General features: G+C 38.9%; 1 protein-coding gene across 4 annotated transcripts in view; it reads left to right on the top strand.

Moving 5' to 3' along the window:
- nckap1 (NCK-associated protein 1) overlaps nt 1–14,810 on the top strand; it is a 56,020-nt gene that overhangs the window by 17,544 nt on the left and 23,666 nt on the right. For 2 of the 4 annotated variants that reach the window (XM_015392870.1, XM_015392868.1), the window contains 10 exons: nt 2,333–2,443; nt 7,671–7,757; nt 9,423–9,479; nt 9,647–9,789; nt 9,925–10,015; nt 11,862–11,999; nt 12,102–12,150; nt 13,791–13,947; nt 14,085–14,141; nt 14,569–14,665. In XM_015392870.1, coding sequence (XP_015248356.1) covers nt 2,333–2,443; nt 7,671–7,757; nt 9,423–9,479; nt 9,647–9,789; nt 9,925–10,015; nt 11,862–11,999; nt 12,102–12,150; nt 13,791–13,947; nt 14,085–14,141; nt 14,569–14,665 — 987 coding nt within the window. Of the gene's footprint in view, nt 1–2,332; nt 2,444–7,664; nt 7,758–9,422; nt 9,480–9,646; nt 9,790–9,924; nt 10,016–11,861; nt 12,000–12,101; nt 12,151–13,790; nt 13,948–14,084; nt 14,142–14,568; nt 14,666–14,810 lie in introns of all 4 variants that reach the window. The other 2 variants (XM_015392866.1, XM_015392869.1) reach the window with 1 other exon arrangement.

Genomic DNA, 14,810 nt, shown 5'->3' with positions numbered 1-14,810 from the left:
AATATCTTCTAAGAGCATCTGCAAGAAACCATCTCTATGGTAACGAATGTTAATATTTCAGAATGACTGCTTGCTTTATTTTCTGTGAAATAATGAGCTAAAGAAGCAGGCTTGCCATAGTTGAAACACAACAATATAGGCTATGTTCACACTGCAGCCTAAAGTGACCCAAATTTATTTATTTAATCCGTGTATGGTTTGTTCTTTGGGTTTTTCGTTTGGAAACAAAAAACGAAAAAACAAAACAAGCATGTGGTTTTTCTGTTTCCGTTTTTAAAACCTAAATCGCAAAAAAGAAAAATCGAATTAAAAGAAAATCCACAGCGTTTGAGTGTTGTTTTGCCATCTAAATAAAGATAAAATAAGGTTGTTGTTTTAATATGTAGCGGTTACATGTGAAGTTACATGGCCTCAGTGGTCCTTTTGCAAATTACGTGCATCATATCGATTTAATTTTTACCTTCTTTGTTTTTAAAGCCAGAATGCATCAAGGCATCTGACTTGAAATGTGATGGAGCTGGGGGGCAAATTTTCTCAGTCTCCTCCATATTTTGTTTACGAATGACTCGTCTCAGTATCCCGCGGCCGCAAATGCTTGTGACACAAAGCAGCGAGCGTCAACACATCCGCAGCGACATCTGCTGGACTGGAAGTTGTATTACACTTGATTTGGCTGATGTGTGCCAACCATTAATGTATTTTATTTGTTAATTTTTTTTTTTTATAATCGATTCTTGCCTTCAAGAATCGATGTAGTAGATCACAAAATTAGAATCACGATGCATCGTCATGACGATTATTTTGCACACCCTTACACCAGGTTGTAGGAGTCGTTTTAGCTCCTTGACTGGTTCCACAGCGAGCTCCCTGTCCCGTTCTCTGCTAACCAGCATAATTGGAAAAATGGGAGACTGACCAAACTTAGGAGCTCTACAAAGAAAAGGAAAAGATTTTAAAACATTTTTTTGGAACCCTTTGTGTCTCACTGGTAATTAACTAATTTTTTGACCAGAGGCGACATCGCCTCCAATTCTGGTCCCTAACTGTTTTCCCTAATTTCTAATCACTCCATGGTTTTCTAATTGTGCTACATGAGATCCTGCAGTGGTGACTGTTATACAAGTGGTCATGATGTAAACTCCATCTTTAGACAACCTGAAGTTGGTTTCAGGGGCTGTAGATAATGGCTCATGTCCCTTAGGTAGAGGCTTAAGTTTATTCCTATGTAAAGGTGTATGTATTGTTAGTAAATTCAGATTTGTAGATTGTTTTCATTCATTTGATATTATTTTTATTTGATATCCTATAACTTCTATTTGTTTCCAGCTTATTTGCAGATTTTAACCAGCAAATGTGTCACATAATTAGAAACTTAATTTGTATTAAGTACTTATGGATGTAGAGGAACCCCTCTGGAAAAACTAAACTAAATTCAGCTCAGCATTGTTGTCTTAACCAGTCTGTTTATTGGTCAACAGGCAAGTCTAGTTTTAGTAGTTTTGTTTGTTGTTGTTTTTTTTTTTGGTCAGTAGCTTTTGTAGATACATTCCCTGAAAAACCAGTCATGCAAAGACAGCCTCCAGTCTCAATATCAGCGTTCAAAATACACTGTTTCTGGTGAATGCATGGACCCTATCATCATTCAATACTATGCTACCCATAATGCATGAGGGTGAGCAGAGACTGCTAACATTTCTAATGGAATGAGGGAAATGCTTCTGCTCTGGAAAATTCTGCTAATACTTTTTTTTTTTTAAACACTTCTTACCCGTTTCATTTCAATTCTGCCTGTGAACCACTACCTGTCACATGGTCACATTAACCACCATGTCCTCTCTGGAGTTCTCTTGATGGTTCTCAACTTTATTTGTTTTTAATCTTGTGAATTATTCTTTGGCTTTATAGTTTTGTCTACTTTTCAAATTGATTACCTCTTAATGGTTTTTAAAGTATTTGTAAAACTGTATAAATGTTTCACAGTTCAGAGGCTGAGAACCATCGATCACTTCAGGTTTTTACAGCCAAACCTGGTTTATTGCAACATAAATGCCAGACTTTTAATGGTTAAATGTAAAACATACCCTGTTTATTGTACGGGACCCCCTGGTTTGACAGGTGCATGTAAATGATAAACAAAACAGGTCGCTTTATTATGCGTTTTTTGGGATGAACCAGGATTGACTGTAAGCACTAAATGCATTTCTTTGCAATAACTGGATCTAACAAGCCTGATTACAAGGAAAGACATTTCAGAAAAGCTGAAACAAAGAGCTACATGTATGTAGGTTTTTTATTTGGTTTCTCATTAACTCCTCCGCTTTTTCTCCTGCAGGCATGCGGTGACCCAAAGGCCAAGCCCTCCTATCTTGTTGACAAGAACCTGGAGTCTGCCGTTAAATTTATCGTAAGGAAGTTTCCTGCTGTGGAGACGCGCAATAACAATGTAAGTTTTCTAAAATTTCCATCTGGTGTTTTTCCTGCTGTATCATTCATGTCTGCAGGTCCTTTTGTTTACCTGAGCTACAATAATCAGCTTAAAACAGCTTCTGTCCTGTTTCTGAAATACTGATGGAAACTTTTACTAGCCATTATGGTGGAAAAGGAGCTGCAGGATTCCCCTTGCAAGGAGCATTGAAGTTTGAACGCATTAAAAGTTATTTTGTGTCAACATTTAAAGGAGCTTATTTACCTTACATGCCTGTACAAAAAAGACCAGAGCCTTTTGATCCTGATAAAACTATATTAAATAAAATTATCTGTCCTAATGTTGTTTAGATTTTCCTTTTTCAGCCTAAATAGAATTCCAGCCCAGGGGTCTGTTTCAATAAGCAGGTTCTCTAAAGCTAAAATTGGGGAAACTGAATTTTCCATTTTACAGTGAGCTTAACCAACCTCTGTTTCAGTCACCATGGTTACATTCTCCCCAGAACTAACCTGGTTGGGAGCAGGTTTTGTTCAGAGTGTCCTCTTCTTCTGCTCTCCTTACAGCCAGTCACATAGTTTTATTTCCCCATTTAGTCAGGAAATTATTGTCGTAGTGTTGTGCATCAAAAGAAAAAAAAAATAATTCACTGGGTCCGTTAAACACATTAGGTTTTAAAAACAAACATTTAATTTCCTATTGAAGAGGCTCTTATTAAAGAATTGTCTCATTGATTTGCAGAGAATTGAATATTTATGGGCAGAGGATTCTACAAATCAGTTCACAAGATGTGAGATTTGTTTGCTTTTGGATTGTTTTATATGAGCAACATGCGGGATAATATTTTTTATTTATTTTTATAGTACTTAAAGAACCAGTGAAATTATTTTCAGATTACACGTAAATATCCAGCCATCCATTTTCCATCACGCTTTATCCCAACTCGGGTCACTGGAGCCTATCTCCAGCTGTCTACAGGCCAGAGGCGGGGTCCACCCTGGAAAGGTCCATTGCAGGGCAACACAGAGACAAACAACAAACAACCATTGACACATTCACACCTAAGGAGAATTTAGAGAAGCCAATTAACCTGACAGTCATGTTTTTGGACTGTGGGAGGAAGGTGGAGTACCCATAAATAGATTAATTAATTCCGCGCGGGGGGGAACAAATTACCTTAGGGTTAGGATTAGGATTAATTCAGTGATAACAGCCTACCAAGCCTACTGGCACAATCTGAAGCCATTCTATGGGACTGATAACCACTAATGATGGCCATTTACTGGGAAGAGAACATCCAAAGCAGCTATAAAAAGACACTTGGTATTTACTGTGTGATGGAAGACAGAATCAACATGAGGAGGAACCCAATGAGATGATTACCATGTTCTATATATTAGAACAATGTTTTTAGACTTCATCTTTACCTGCTGCCTGATGATTTCCCCTAAAACATTGATCTACCACCATTCAAGAAGAAAACCTAGAATGTTATTGTGATTACAACAGGCTATGGCAGGCTGTTTGGATATGTATTCATTTGACTGAATATGTGTTTCTAATATCTGGAATAAAAAAATCCTTGTCAAAATGACCATTTCAAACCAAATGAATAAACATTCTAGATGTCTAGAAATAAATTTCAGATCTCCATATCCCTATTGTTATTATTTTGACAATGAAGAAACAGATTATATCATTAATATCATTAATACATATTCAGTCAAGCTGATAAATGTCAAAAATATTTCTAGATGTACCAAACTTAATTCTTACTATTACAATTTAGTTTTTTTACTTTCTGAAATTCAGTTTTTGCTGCAAAAATGTCATTTAGAAAATCTGTTCCCACCGTTCCAATTAGGAGTGTAATTTTGAACAGGAAGTATCCTATTTTATAGATCTACAAATGGAAAAACGGAGAGGAAAGTGCTTTTAATAAATGTCAAAATAGCCTGCCATAGTCCATTTCAAATAAACTTACGCATTACCTCCAGGAACATTCTTCTCCTACGCCATCTTCCTCTCCTTTGTAGCTGTAGCACCGTTGCAACACATTTTCCTTCTTTTTTTTTTCATTTCTGCATTAAAATCATAAAAATGGTGACTCATCAAATCGGTGCTCCACTGATAATGGCTTTCTATATGTATTACGCACGCATTAGAGTTGAATGAACTAGATCACAGCAGCTGCAGTGAAACGAAAAACTCAAGAGTTCCCAACCTTAGGCTAGATCAATTTAGAGTTGTGAGTTTGAATCTGAGTTTATTAAACCTGATTCTTGAAACTGACCCCTGAAATGAGCAGATATAGGCTACGTTCACACTGCAGGCCTTGATGCTCAATTCCGATTTTTTTTTTAAATCCGATCTTTTCAGTTGCCGTTCACATTTCCAAATATATGTGACTTGTATGTGATCGCCTATGTGAACTGCAGTCATACAACGCAAGTGTCCCGCATGCGCAGTAGAGGACGCAGTGACGTCACAGGCCAGTGTGCTCTTTTTTTTTCAGAAGTAAACATGGATGGTAGTACCGGCGTGCATCTAGCGGTCTTTTCCAACCACAAAAACTCAATCTTTTCAATATGTTTAAACATAAATACAGCTCTCCACATCATCATCCGCCATGGTTGTTGTTTTTCTTGCTGTTTCTGCGCAGCAAGACGCAGAATAGTGATGTTTGTCGGGTATTAATGGCGTTTAGGTTGGATGAATGCGACCTGGCCTTCAGACACAGGTCACATTTGAAAAGATCAGGACCATAGAGCCAAGTGGCCTGGGTCGCATTGGAAAAAATCTGATCTGTGTTGTTCAGACTGCCATGAAAAAATCGGATTTGGGTCACTTCAGCCTGCAGTGTGAATGTAGCCATGAATATTCATTATCCTCTACTGGCAGTACTCCAGAACTTTCCATGCCAGGAAGCGACCATCTTGCAATGACTTGCTATAAACTGACAGTTTAGCCTAGTCAAAGACCAACTGATATTAATTAAACTGATCAACAGCAACTCTTGATTTCTAGCCTAACCTAACGTCAGAAAAAAGGCCAAATTACCTCCTTGGAATGCTGGTAAGTTTAGCAAAGGCCTGGCCATCAACCATTCATTTCTCTTCAGGCACTGGAGAACAGACGTCACCTATCTCTGTTCTATGGTGTGGAAATAAGTGCATAACTATAAACCAAATAGAAATACAATTTCATCTTATTTTAAGGTTTTCTGAGGTATTATTCTTATAAAGTCCAAATCATTTAATCCAAGTGAGCAATAGCAAAATATGCAAGCAGCACTTCTCTTTAGTTTGATAACATGACCAATTAGCAGTGGCTCCTGTCACGTTATCATTAGAAACCGAGTTTTTTGTTCAATAAGGAAATAATAGGTGTGTTCCAATGTTGAATATGTTTGAATAATTTCAGGTTTTTCACTGTGTTTGTGTGTTTTTGCGTACTGAGGCTCTGGTTTTTGCTCATCCTATTAACTCTGTCAGCTTCCCATGTTAATTTGTACCTTCTGGCCCCTGCTGAACATCATTTAGCAAACTGTTGTTTTTATCTGTAAAACTGTGTTGTTGTGTGCTATGCTAACTGCTTTATTCAGTATAACAGTGCAACGATTGTCTCTTATGTTGTTGTTTTGTTTTTTGTTTTGTTTTTTCTGTGTTTGTTTGTGTTCTGCATGCTAATCTTGGCTTATTCCGGACTTGTGCTTTTTGGTAAGTTTTTTTGGAACCAAGTTCCTGTAACTTCTTTGAATTTTAGTTGATGTACCTTTTGTTTTGTGAAGTACATTTTTGTAGCTGTGTTCAAATGTGATTGAGGTGGGTTTTGCTTTGCTCCCCCCTTTCCCCACTGCCAGCAGCACCTTTTTTCTTTCACTTTCTCTCCTCCATCCACTGTGTGACTGATCTGTGTGGATGTTAAACTACCTGGTGTGAAAGCTGCTTTTCTGCTGGTTGGTGATTTAATGACCAACTGGTTCCTGATTGGGTGACAAGCTGACTGCAATGAGGAACCCTGAAGGGCATCAGTCTAAGAAGCTAAATTGGGTCTGAAAAGTTTATTCAAAATGAAACAATTGAACCTGAAAAAAGGAGCTGAACCCAAACAAAGAAATTAAAACAATAAACAAACAAGTTTTGCAACTGAAAAAAAGGGAAAACAAAGTTTTACACAACCATTCAGATTAAAGTTAAATTTTAGTTTTTGAGGGGAAACTCTTTGTTGCAGCAGCTCTGTGTAGCATCCTCTCCCTGTGAAGCTGCTTCCAGAAGCTGTAGATGGTGCTGGAACTCAGGAAGCTCCAGCATCATCTACGCTGCAGCATTTTACTTTACTAAACCTACATTTACCTTATCACCTATATATATCTATGAGTGTGTGTGTGGGGGGGAGTGGGTTAAAGGGTCTTTGGAGCTTAAATGTCTAATGTTCAGGGTAAAGATTCTTGGTTCAGATTAAACTCTTCTCTCTGGTGAATCATTTTCTGAAGCCTTTTCTGGAAGCATCCACCCTGCTCTGCTGCTCAGATCTATTTCTTTTTAGGGAAAATCTTTCCAGCATGAACAGCTTTAGCTTTGAATGTAGCGGTTTGAAATTCCCACTGACGGATACCCTGAAGTAAAAATGCAGTTTCATGATGTTAATTTAGGGGTGGAATAAGAAAAGTCATGAACTGACTGCAGTTATTTAAAATGACCCATCATTCCTTCATTTAGCACCCAGGATCATTTCCAAACAGCCCAGCTGCTTCTCTTTCAGCCAGCTGACAAGAAGCTGCATTATTTTACACTCTGAATAGACAGAAAGCCAAAGAATTAGCACTGCCCCTCCCCCACCTGTTGCTACAAACAGTCGCTTTGCCTAAAAGCTTTGGCTTTTTGAGAAATTTTCTGGTTGTAAGAAACGTAGTCTGTCAAAAAAAGTTATCCAACATTTTTTTACTTATTAAAATTTATGTTAATTTAACTGCTTTTGTCACCTGAACAAAAGCAGATAATTCTTTCTTTGAAACCCTTTTGAATGACAATAATTCATGGCATTCTTTTTTACTAAAGGTTATTTGTCTGTGAGAATCTAGTATGACGTATCTCTACCCTTTAGCTAACTTTTATTATCCTTTACTACCTCTATTGAAGGAAAGATGATTTTCCCATAATGCAAAGCAGCTGCAGAAAAACAAACAACCAAAAAAGCTAAATAATTGTGAAAATTCACCTTATCTTTAATGGTTTTACAGCAACAGTTGGCTCAGCTGCAGAAGGAGAAGTCTGAGATCCTGAAGAACTTGGCTCTCTACTATTTCACCTTTGTGGACGTCATGGAATTCAAGGCAAGTAAAGAAAACAGTCGTTTTCTAATGTTTCTTAACTGCAGCGCTTAAAGCAATGACATCTGTCTGTAATTAATGTTGTTGTTCTTCCAACATTGGCTCCGGTGATTAATGTAATGCTGTGAATATTTTCCAATTTATAAAGCAAATTCTTCTTTGGGTTATTCCCAATCTATTCCCAGTTCTTTCTGCTAAAGCAAACCAGCTTATTGTGCTTTTAAGTCTTAATCTGCGCATTTTATTGGACTGAATCTTGAAAGTTTTAATGCATAGGGAGCTTTGGCAATCAAGGGTTATTCCTTTGACAGAACAATGAATGGACGAACCTCCCTCTCCTCTCCTGTTGATCAGCAACTTGGTCATATGGTGCCATGGGTTAGCATTTTAATCTATGGTCACTGGCATGAACAGCCACATTTCCTTGATATTGAGTCTCTTCTAACTATGACAAGTCTCTCCATCAAGGAAGATGCAGCCTTGCAATCGAGACCGTTTGGCATTGCAGGATAAATGCATTTATCAGTTGCTGGTGAAGATTCTCAGTCATCCAGGTCATAGTCATTCTAAAGAAAGATTAAAAACAAACCTCTGGACTTTGTTTCCTAGTTTGAAGACGTTTCCCTTCCCATCCAGGAAGCCTTTTCAATTTAAAGTCAGAAATAGCTTTGAGTTGCTTTATACAATAGCCCAACAAAGCCTTGTTTTTGCTTCGGCAAGATGCAAATTGAAGCGGACATATGGCTCCAGCCCTTTGGAATCGTGGTCGTTTGTCTAATGACACCCCTTCAGAGACATAGACAGGTATGGGACATTGCAGGCTAACAAAAGAAGCCAAACCACCCCCTATTCTGACACATTGAAAAAAGCTTCATGGATGGGAAGAGAAACGTCTTTAAACTTGGAAACAAAGTCCCTTGGATTGTTGTTGAACTTTCATGGAACATTTATCAGTTGTTTTTTGGTAACATTTAAATGTGCATAGCAACAATATGTACTACAAAAAGACCAAAAACCATTTGATTAGGATAAAATACATTTGTTTATTCCAAGCATCCACCCTAATAGTGTTTAGATTTAGTTCTATTTGAGCCTAAATAGAAATCCAGCACCAGGTGTAATGAGCTGGTGTCAATATTTTGGCACCATCTGCTGGCAGTATCACAGAACTACCAGAAAGCCAGATGGCCACTACTAAATAAAGCCCAACCTTTCTGCCATTCCTCGCGGTAAAAGAATAGCTCAGTTTGATCGAGGACGAACTATATCTATTTAATAGATCAACCTACTGAATCTGGGGAGTTCTAATTAATCCTCCCTTCCTATCAAGAAGAAAGGAAGTAGACTACTTCCTTGGTTTCTCCAAGGGCTCATGCCCAGTATCGTACCTGCAATATTATTGTAAAAATGCACAAAGTGCGTTATTTACTAACAGGATGAGCAAAAACAAAGTGTAAAGAAAAATATCAATATGCTAACAGGGCCTGGTCAACTATTAGAATTGTATTATTGTATGCAACCCGTTAGTGACTGGCATAAAGGTTTAAAAATGTATAATAATGTTACCTTTAGCAAAATAAATGAATAAAAAGGCTTTCCAGCTCAATAGTCAATATAAGAGTTTTTTATTTCAAGACTTTTAAGCTGTGTTTTTGCTGCTTTCATCAGGACCATGTGTGCGAGCTGCTCAACACAATTGATGCCTGCCAAGTCTTCTTCGACATTGTAAGCTGGGTCATTTTCACTTTTTATTTTAGACCATCTTTTACTTTTACCTGGAAGCTCTAATGAGAATAAAGGTGTTTTAATTATTGAGGCTTCACTACTTTTTAAACCTGTGATCTGTTTTGTGGAGGTTGTTATTTCTAGATGTTCCTGTTTTTGTTTCTCAGACTGTGAACTTTGACCTGACCAAGAACTATCTGGACCTGGTGGTGACATACACCACTCTGATGATAGTCCTCTCCCGCATAGAGGAGAGAAAGGCCATCATAGGATTGTACAACTATGCCCATGAGATGACCCATGGAGCCAGGTGATTAATGAAAGCTTAGTTTAGTTGCTCTTTTAGTTTGAATCATCCAGACCTGATGCTCTGTGCCATCCAACTCTAATAAAGCTTAAGCAGAGGCTATAACGTGTGTATTAACCCAGGATGTTTGGCTTTCAGTGACAGGGAATACCCCAGGCTGGGTCAGATGATCGTCGACTACGAGAACCCTTTAAAGAAGATGATGGAGGAGTTTGTACCACATGGAAAGGTGCCTATTCTGCTCTTATTAGGGATGTTAAATAAATGCTTTATTAGATAAAGATTTGTTCCAGTTATTCAGTAAAATGTCCATCCTTAGAGTTTCTTTCAGTGCTGCTATATTACCGCCATCCACTACAGGATGTTGTTCATTCCTATGGGAAGCTCATTTGGATTTGCAACAGAAGTAACGCCAAAGCGGAGGGATGCTAGGGCAGAAACAGGAATGGATCCAAAGTCCAGTTTGGGATTATTTGCACTGTTTAATGGTGACAAGGATGCTGAATGACTTCACGTGGTTCCGTCTAAATAACGGCACTTTAACCACTGTTTTGAAGGCGCTGCTTGCAGATCAAAATGTCTTCCAGCACTGAATGATGTGCTAAAAACATAGAGCTATATCACAGTTACCATCTGCTTTGTTGAAATTAGGTAGCATATAGTATGATGGTATGTCAGAGGGACATACCCTGTCTGTTAATGATCTCTGTTAATTGGAAATCATGTTTGCATACATTGTTTATCCATTTTAAATCAATAAGCTAGTAGGTTAATGTTTTGTTATATCTTCTAAATAACAATAGTTTAATAATGTGTAAGAAACCAGTAGTTTGTTTATTAATGTGGGAATGGTGGCCTAGTGGTTAGAGCACTGAAATTAGAGCAGGTAAATTTCTGGAGTGTGAGATCAATAAATTTCAATTATTATTATTATTATTGATTCAGACGGAAAAGTGCAAAACTCCCACTAAGAGTCAGAGTCCTGGCGATGGAGGTGAATGAAGGGTGGGCTGTTAATTTAGGTTGCTTCGGTTTTACATCCGACTGCTTCTTTCAGCCTGTGACAACGAACAAACTCCTTTCTATGATTGACTCTTGTTTTTCCTGGAGCACAGTCCCTTTCACGTTTGCCGTTGTTTCGAGGGGTGGTGTGAAGGGAGAGGCATGGTTGTGCATTTTCAAAACTATAGCTTGCTGGAACCGTTTTTCCAAGATCTCCTACGGCTCCTTTAAAATAACTCGTAAAATACTCGTAAGTCTACAGTGTGTCTTTAGTCTGTATGTGATAAAGCTGCTATAATAACTAGAATATAACGATGTATCAATTTTGATAAATTCAGCATAAAAAATTTGTTAAAGGAAAGAAAAAACTAATTTAAAAAAATGTCCTTTTATCATTAATTTTAGGTTTACCGTAATTTTTGGACTATAAGCTGCGACTTTTTCCCCATTTTTCGACCTTGCCGCTTATCTATGGACTTTTACAGCTAACGGCCACTAGGGTAATACCTAAATCTATGGATTTTACCATCCACCATGTTAAGTCACATTTGCTTCAACACACAAGTACGGTAGCCCCGCGTGCGGAAATAGGGAGGTACTCCGGAAGCAGACTTCTACCGCGAGTGGTAGGAGACAGAACGACAGCGAGAAAGACGGACATTGCGAGCGCAAGTCAGTTTGTGTGACATCCTCATTATGGAAAACAAACGTACCGGTAGAAATAATAAATAAGAGCTTCCCCAAACAGTTGCCTCTTTACCGACAATCCTCTCTGTGAACGAACCATATGGTAATTAAACATAAAAAACCTGCGGCTAATAGTCCGGTGCGGCTTGTATATATACAAATCGTGCAATTTAGCTTCTGCGGCTTATATTCAGGTGCGGCTAATAGTCCGAAAATTACGGTATTGATAAGATCAATCTACTTTAGATTAACTTAATTGATAACTTGCATCTCTGTGCGGTCTGATAATATAACAAGAGGAGAAGATTTTATTTTCTACAATGGGGGTATGCATTTTGTGTTGTTTGTTTTAATGTGGTGAATTTGCTCCTTCTGTTTCCTTGCAGTCGCTGTCTGATGCATTGATCAGCCTTCAGATGGTCTATCCCAGGAGAAATCTGTCTGCTGACCAGTGGAGGAACGCTCAGCTGCTCTCACTGATCTCTGCTCCTTCCACAATGCTCAACCCTGCCCAATCAGACACTGTTAGTTCTCAACTGCCTCTTTGAGATGTTACAAAAATGTGTCCTGTATCATCTTCAAGGAGTTCATCAGAAAGAACTTATTTTGGTTTTGTCTCTGCTCAGATGCCTTGTGAATACCTCTCACTGGACGCTATGGAGAAGTGGATCGTGTGTAAGTTTTACTGAACCCTAACCTGGGCCTCTGCCACGGCAATAAATATGTATTTTGATAGAAAGATTTCAGGCCAGGACCTAACTGCTTTTTTCTGTCTAATCACTATAAATTTGCCACTAGATGGCCTCAGTGACCACATGAAGATTATACCACGCGACAAGAAATGAACCATTTATTCCAACGAATTAGCATAAGAGCTTGATGGCTTAAACAAAGCCTCATCTTGACGTCACTAGACGTTTCCATGTAATGTGGAAATAAATGTCGGCTCTAAAAATTATTAGGGCTGCAGTGTGTAATAGTTGCAGGGATTTACTAACAGAAATGTAATATATGTTATTATCTTCTATGAACCAAATGTTTGTGTTCACGCTGCCTTACATCTTTGTACTACGGCAGGGAAGAGCTTACAAACTAGTGACTGTAGAGATCGCCATTATGCTCGAATGTGACTGCGGCACATTAAAGTCACTTTCCCACTGAAAATCCAGTTGTTTTACTAGCTCTAGCAAGCTTTTGGCTCTTTTCCCATTTGACCGAAAAGCCGAATCTGACCCAATGCTAGCAAGTCGCGCGGCCACTTTCCTCCACCACTGCATGCCTAATGACGGCATCGCGGTGGGTTGGCGTTGATGATGTCGACAGTGCGATGGAAATCAGGGAAGTAGAAAATGGAGAGCAACACGTAAATACAACATGTAGAATTAGGATTATTTGGTCACACAGACCACGTCGGTATACACCTAAACCATTTTCTGGATACATTCCTCGGTTACTTTCTCTGAGCTTCGAATCTTACCTCATGGGCTGAAGTCACCCCGCTAGCACCTCTCCCTCGCCTGGCCCTGACTGGACGCCCACTGTGGCCTCTTTTCCCCCTTCCATCTAATAACCCTTTGCTAAACTCAAGACTTGGACTCTGTAAACAGCAAATGTATGCTTCCAACTAACACAAACTATAAACTAACCAACTGCAATTACATCTGTTTATATCACTATAGCAGCTCACTAAAACATGGCAAAAATGTGGAACAAATATCTGGTACATTTGCTATCTTAGGCCTGTAGAAATATATATTACACAGAGTAAAAAAATACTATTTGTAAAATGATCCTTTTAAAAAACTTCCTCATCATTTGACAAGAAAGGTGATGCGGACATTGCGGTTGGCATTGTGTACCATGAAGGCCTCCGTATTGTTGGGGAGGGACAGGCATGAGAGGAACTGTTCATGTCGCTGCAGTTTGCAGTCTGACCATTAGATGTCACTAATAATCAAACACTGTAGCTATAATATGACTTTGGCTAACTTTATTTCATTAAGTCTGATCACAAAACTCCTATGCATTCAGTTCTTTATTGAATTACATTATTTTAAAATGTAAAATCTGCTTCTCAGTCGTTGGGAAGATAAGCCTCATGTCTACCTTTATCTAACAGGTGTGCAGCGAATACTTTTGTGCAATTTGGACAACAAAACATGCTCAATTTCAGGTTTCAAAATGGAGAATTAATAGAAAAATGTTTTTTCCCATCATATAAGGCTGTTAGATTTGGGAGGAGAGATGCATACCTCTTCTGAAGCAGGGTAGCGAACTGCCCAACATTTGACCCGTCCTTTATGCTCTCCCTGCAGTTGGGTTCATTTTGTGCCACGCGGCGCTGAACAGCGACCCGGCAGCGCTGTCCCTGTGGAAGCTGGCGCTGCAGAGCTCCACCTGCCTCTGTCTGTTCAGGGACGAAGTCTTCCACATCCACAAGGCTGCAGAGGACCTGTTCGTTAACATCAGAGGGTAGGAGCTCATAAACACACAGACCCCATTTGTCCTACCGTTCCGTCCAAGAAATCCTTTAGATTATTCAGAAGTTTCCTCGCAGAGACAAAAGGAGGAACCCAAAGATTGATTCCTGTCTTTTTGCTTTTTGTCAGGTATAACAAACGCATCAATGACATCAGAGAGTGCAAAGAACAGGCGCTGTCCCATGCGTGAGTGTCACTGTAATCCCGTTAGCATTCCTTTCATCATATCTTAACTTAAACACACAGAACCTTTATTTTCCCTCCCACTGTATATATTTTGTTCTCCTCTTTATGGCTTAGCGTTTCTTTATTTATTTTTTTATGTGTCATGTCAGTTTCTCTTTCTCCCCACTGCATCTTCCTCCGGGAGTCTCACTCTGAAACTTTTCCTTCTTTACCCGTTCTATCCTGTGTTCTTTGTCTCATCTCTGCTTCTATGCTTATTACTTATGCCATGTTTTCCTTTCATCCTGAGTGTCGCGTTGCTGTCACTCGACTTCCCCTTACTTTCTCTCCTCTTTGGGATTGTCCTGAAAGTGTCAAAATCCAGTTTTAATCATGCATCTTGTATTAAAGTCTGCCTCCTTCTGCCTGTCTGTCTGTCTGTCTGCAGTGGCTCCATGCACAGAGAGAGACGCAAGTTCCTACGATCCGCTCTGAAGGAGTTGGCAACCGTTTTAGCCGACCAGCCTGGACTTCTAGGCCCAAAGGTAACAAAGAAAACCCTACAAGCACCTTTTGGTTTAAGCCCTTCAGCACGGATCCCCTGTCTTGATAGTATGAGCACTAATGATTGTCTTTTTACTCTGTTTTTAATGTTATGGTCTTTTAAACTTGTTTTAATTTTCCCTTTTT

The sequence above is a fragment of the Cyprinodon variegatus genome, unplaced genomic scaffold (genome assembly GCF_000732505.1).
Source record: "Cyprinodon variegatus isolate N-32 unplaced genomic scaffold, C_variegatus-1.0 Scaffold611, whole genome shotgun sequence".
Taxonomy (NCBI): domain Eukaryota; kingdom Metazoa; phylum Chordata; class Actinopteri; order Cyprinodontiformes; family Cyprinodontidae; genus Cyprinodon; species Cyprinodon variegatus.
This window is presented reverse-complemented; position numbering and strand designations above follow the sequence as displayed.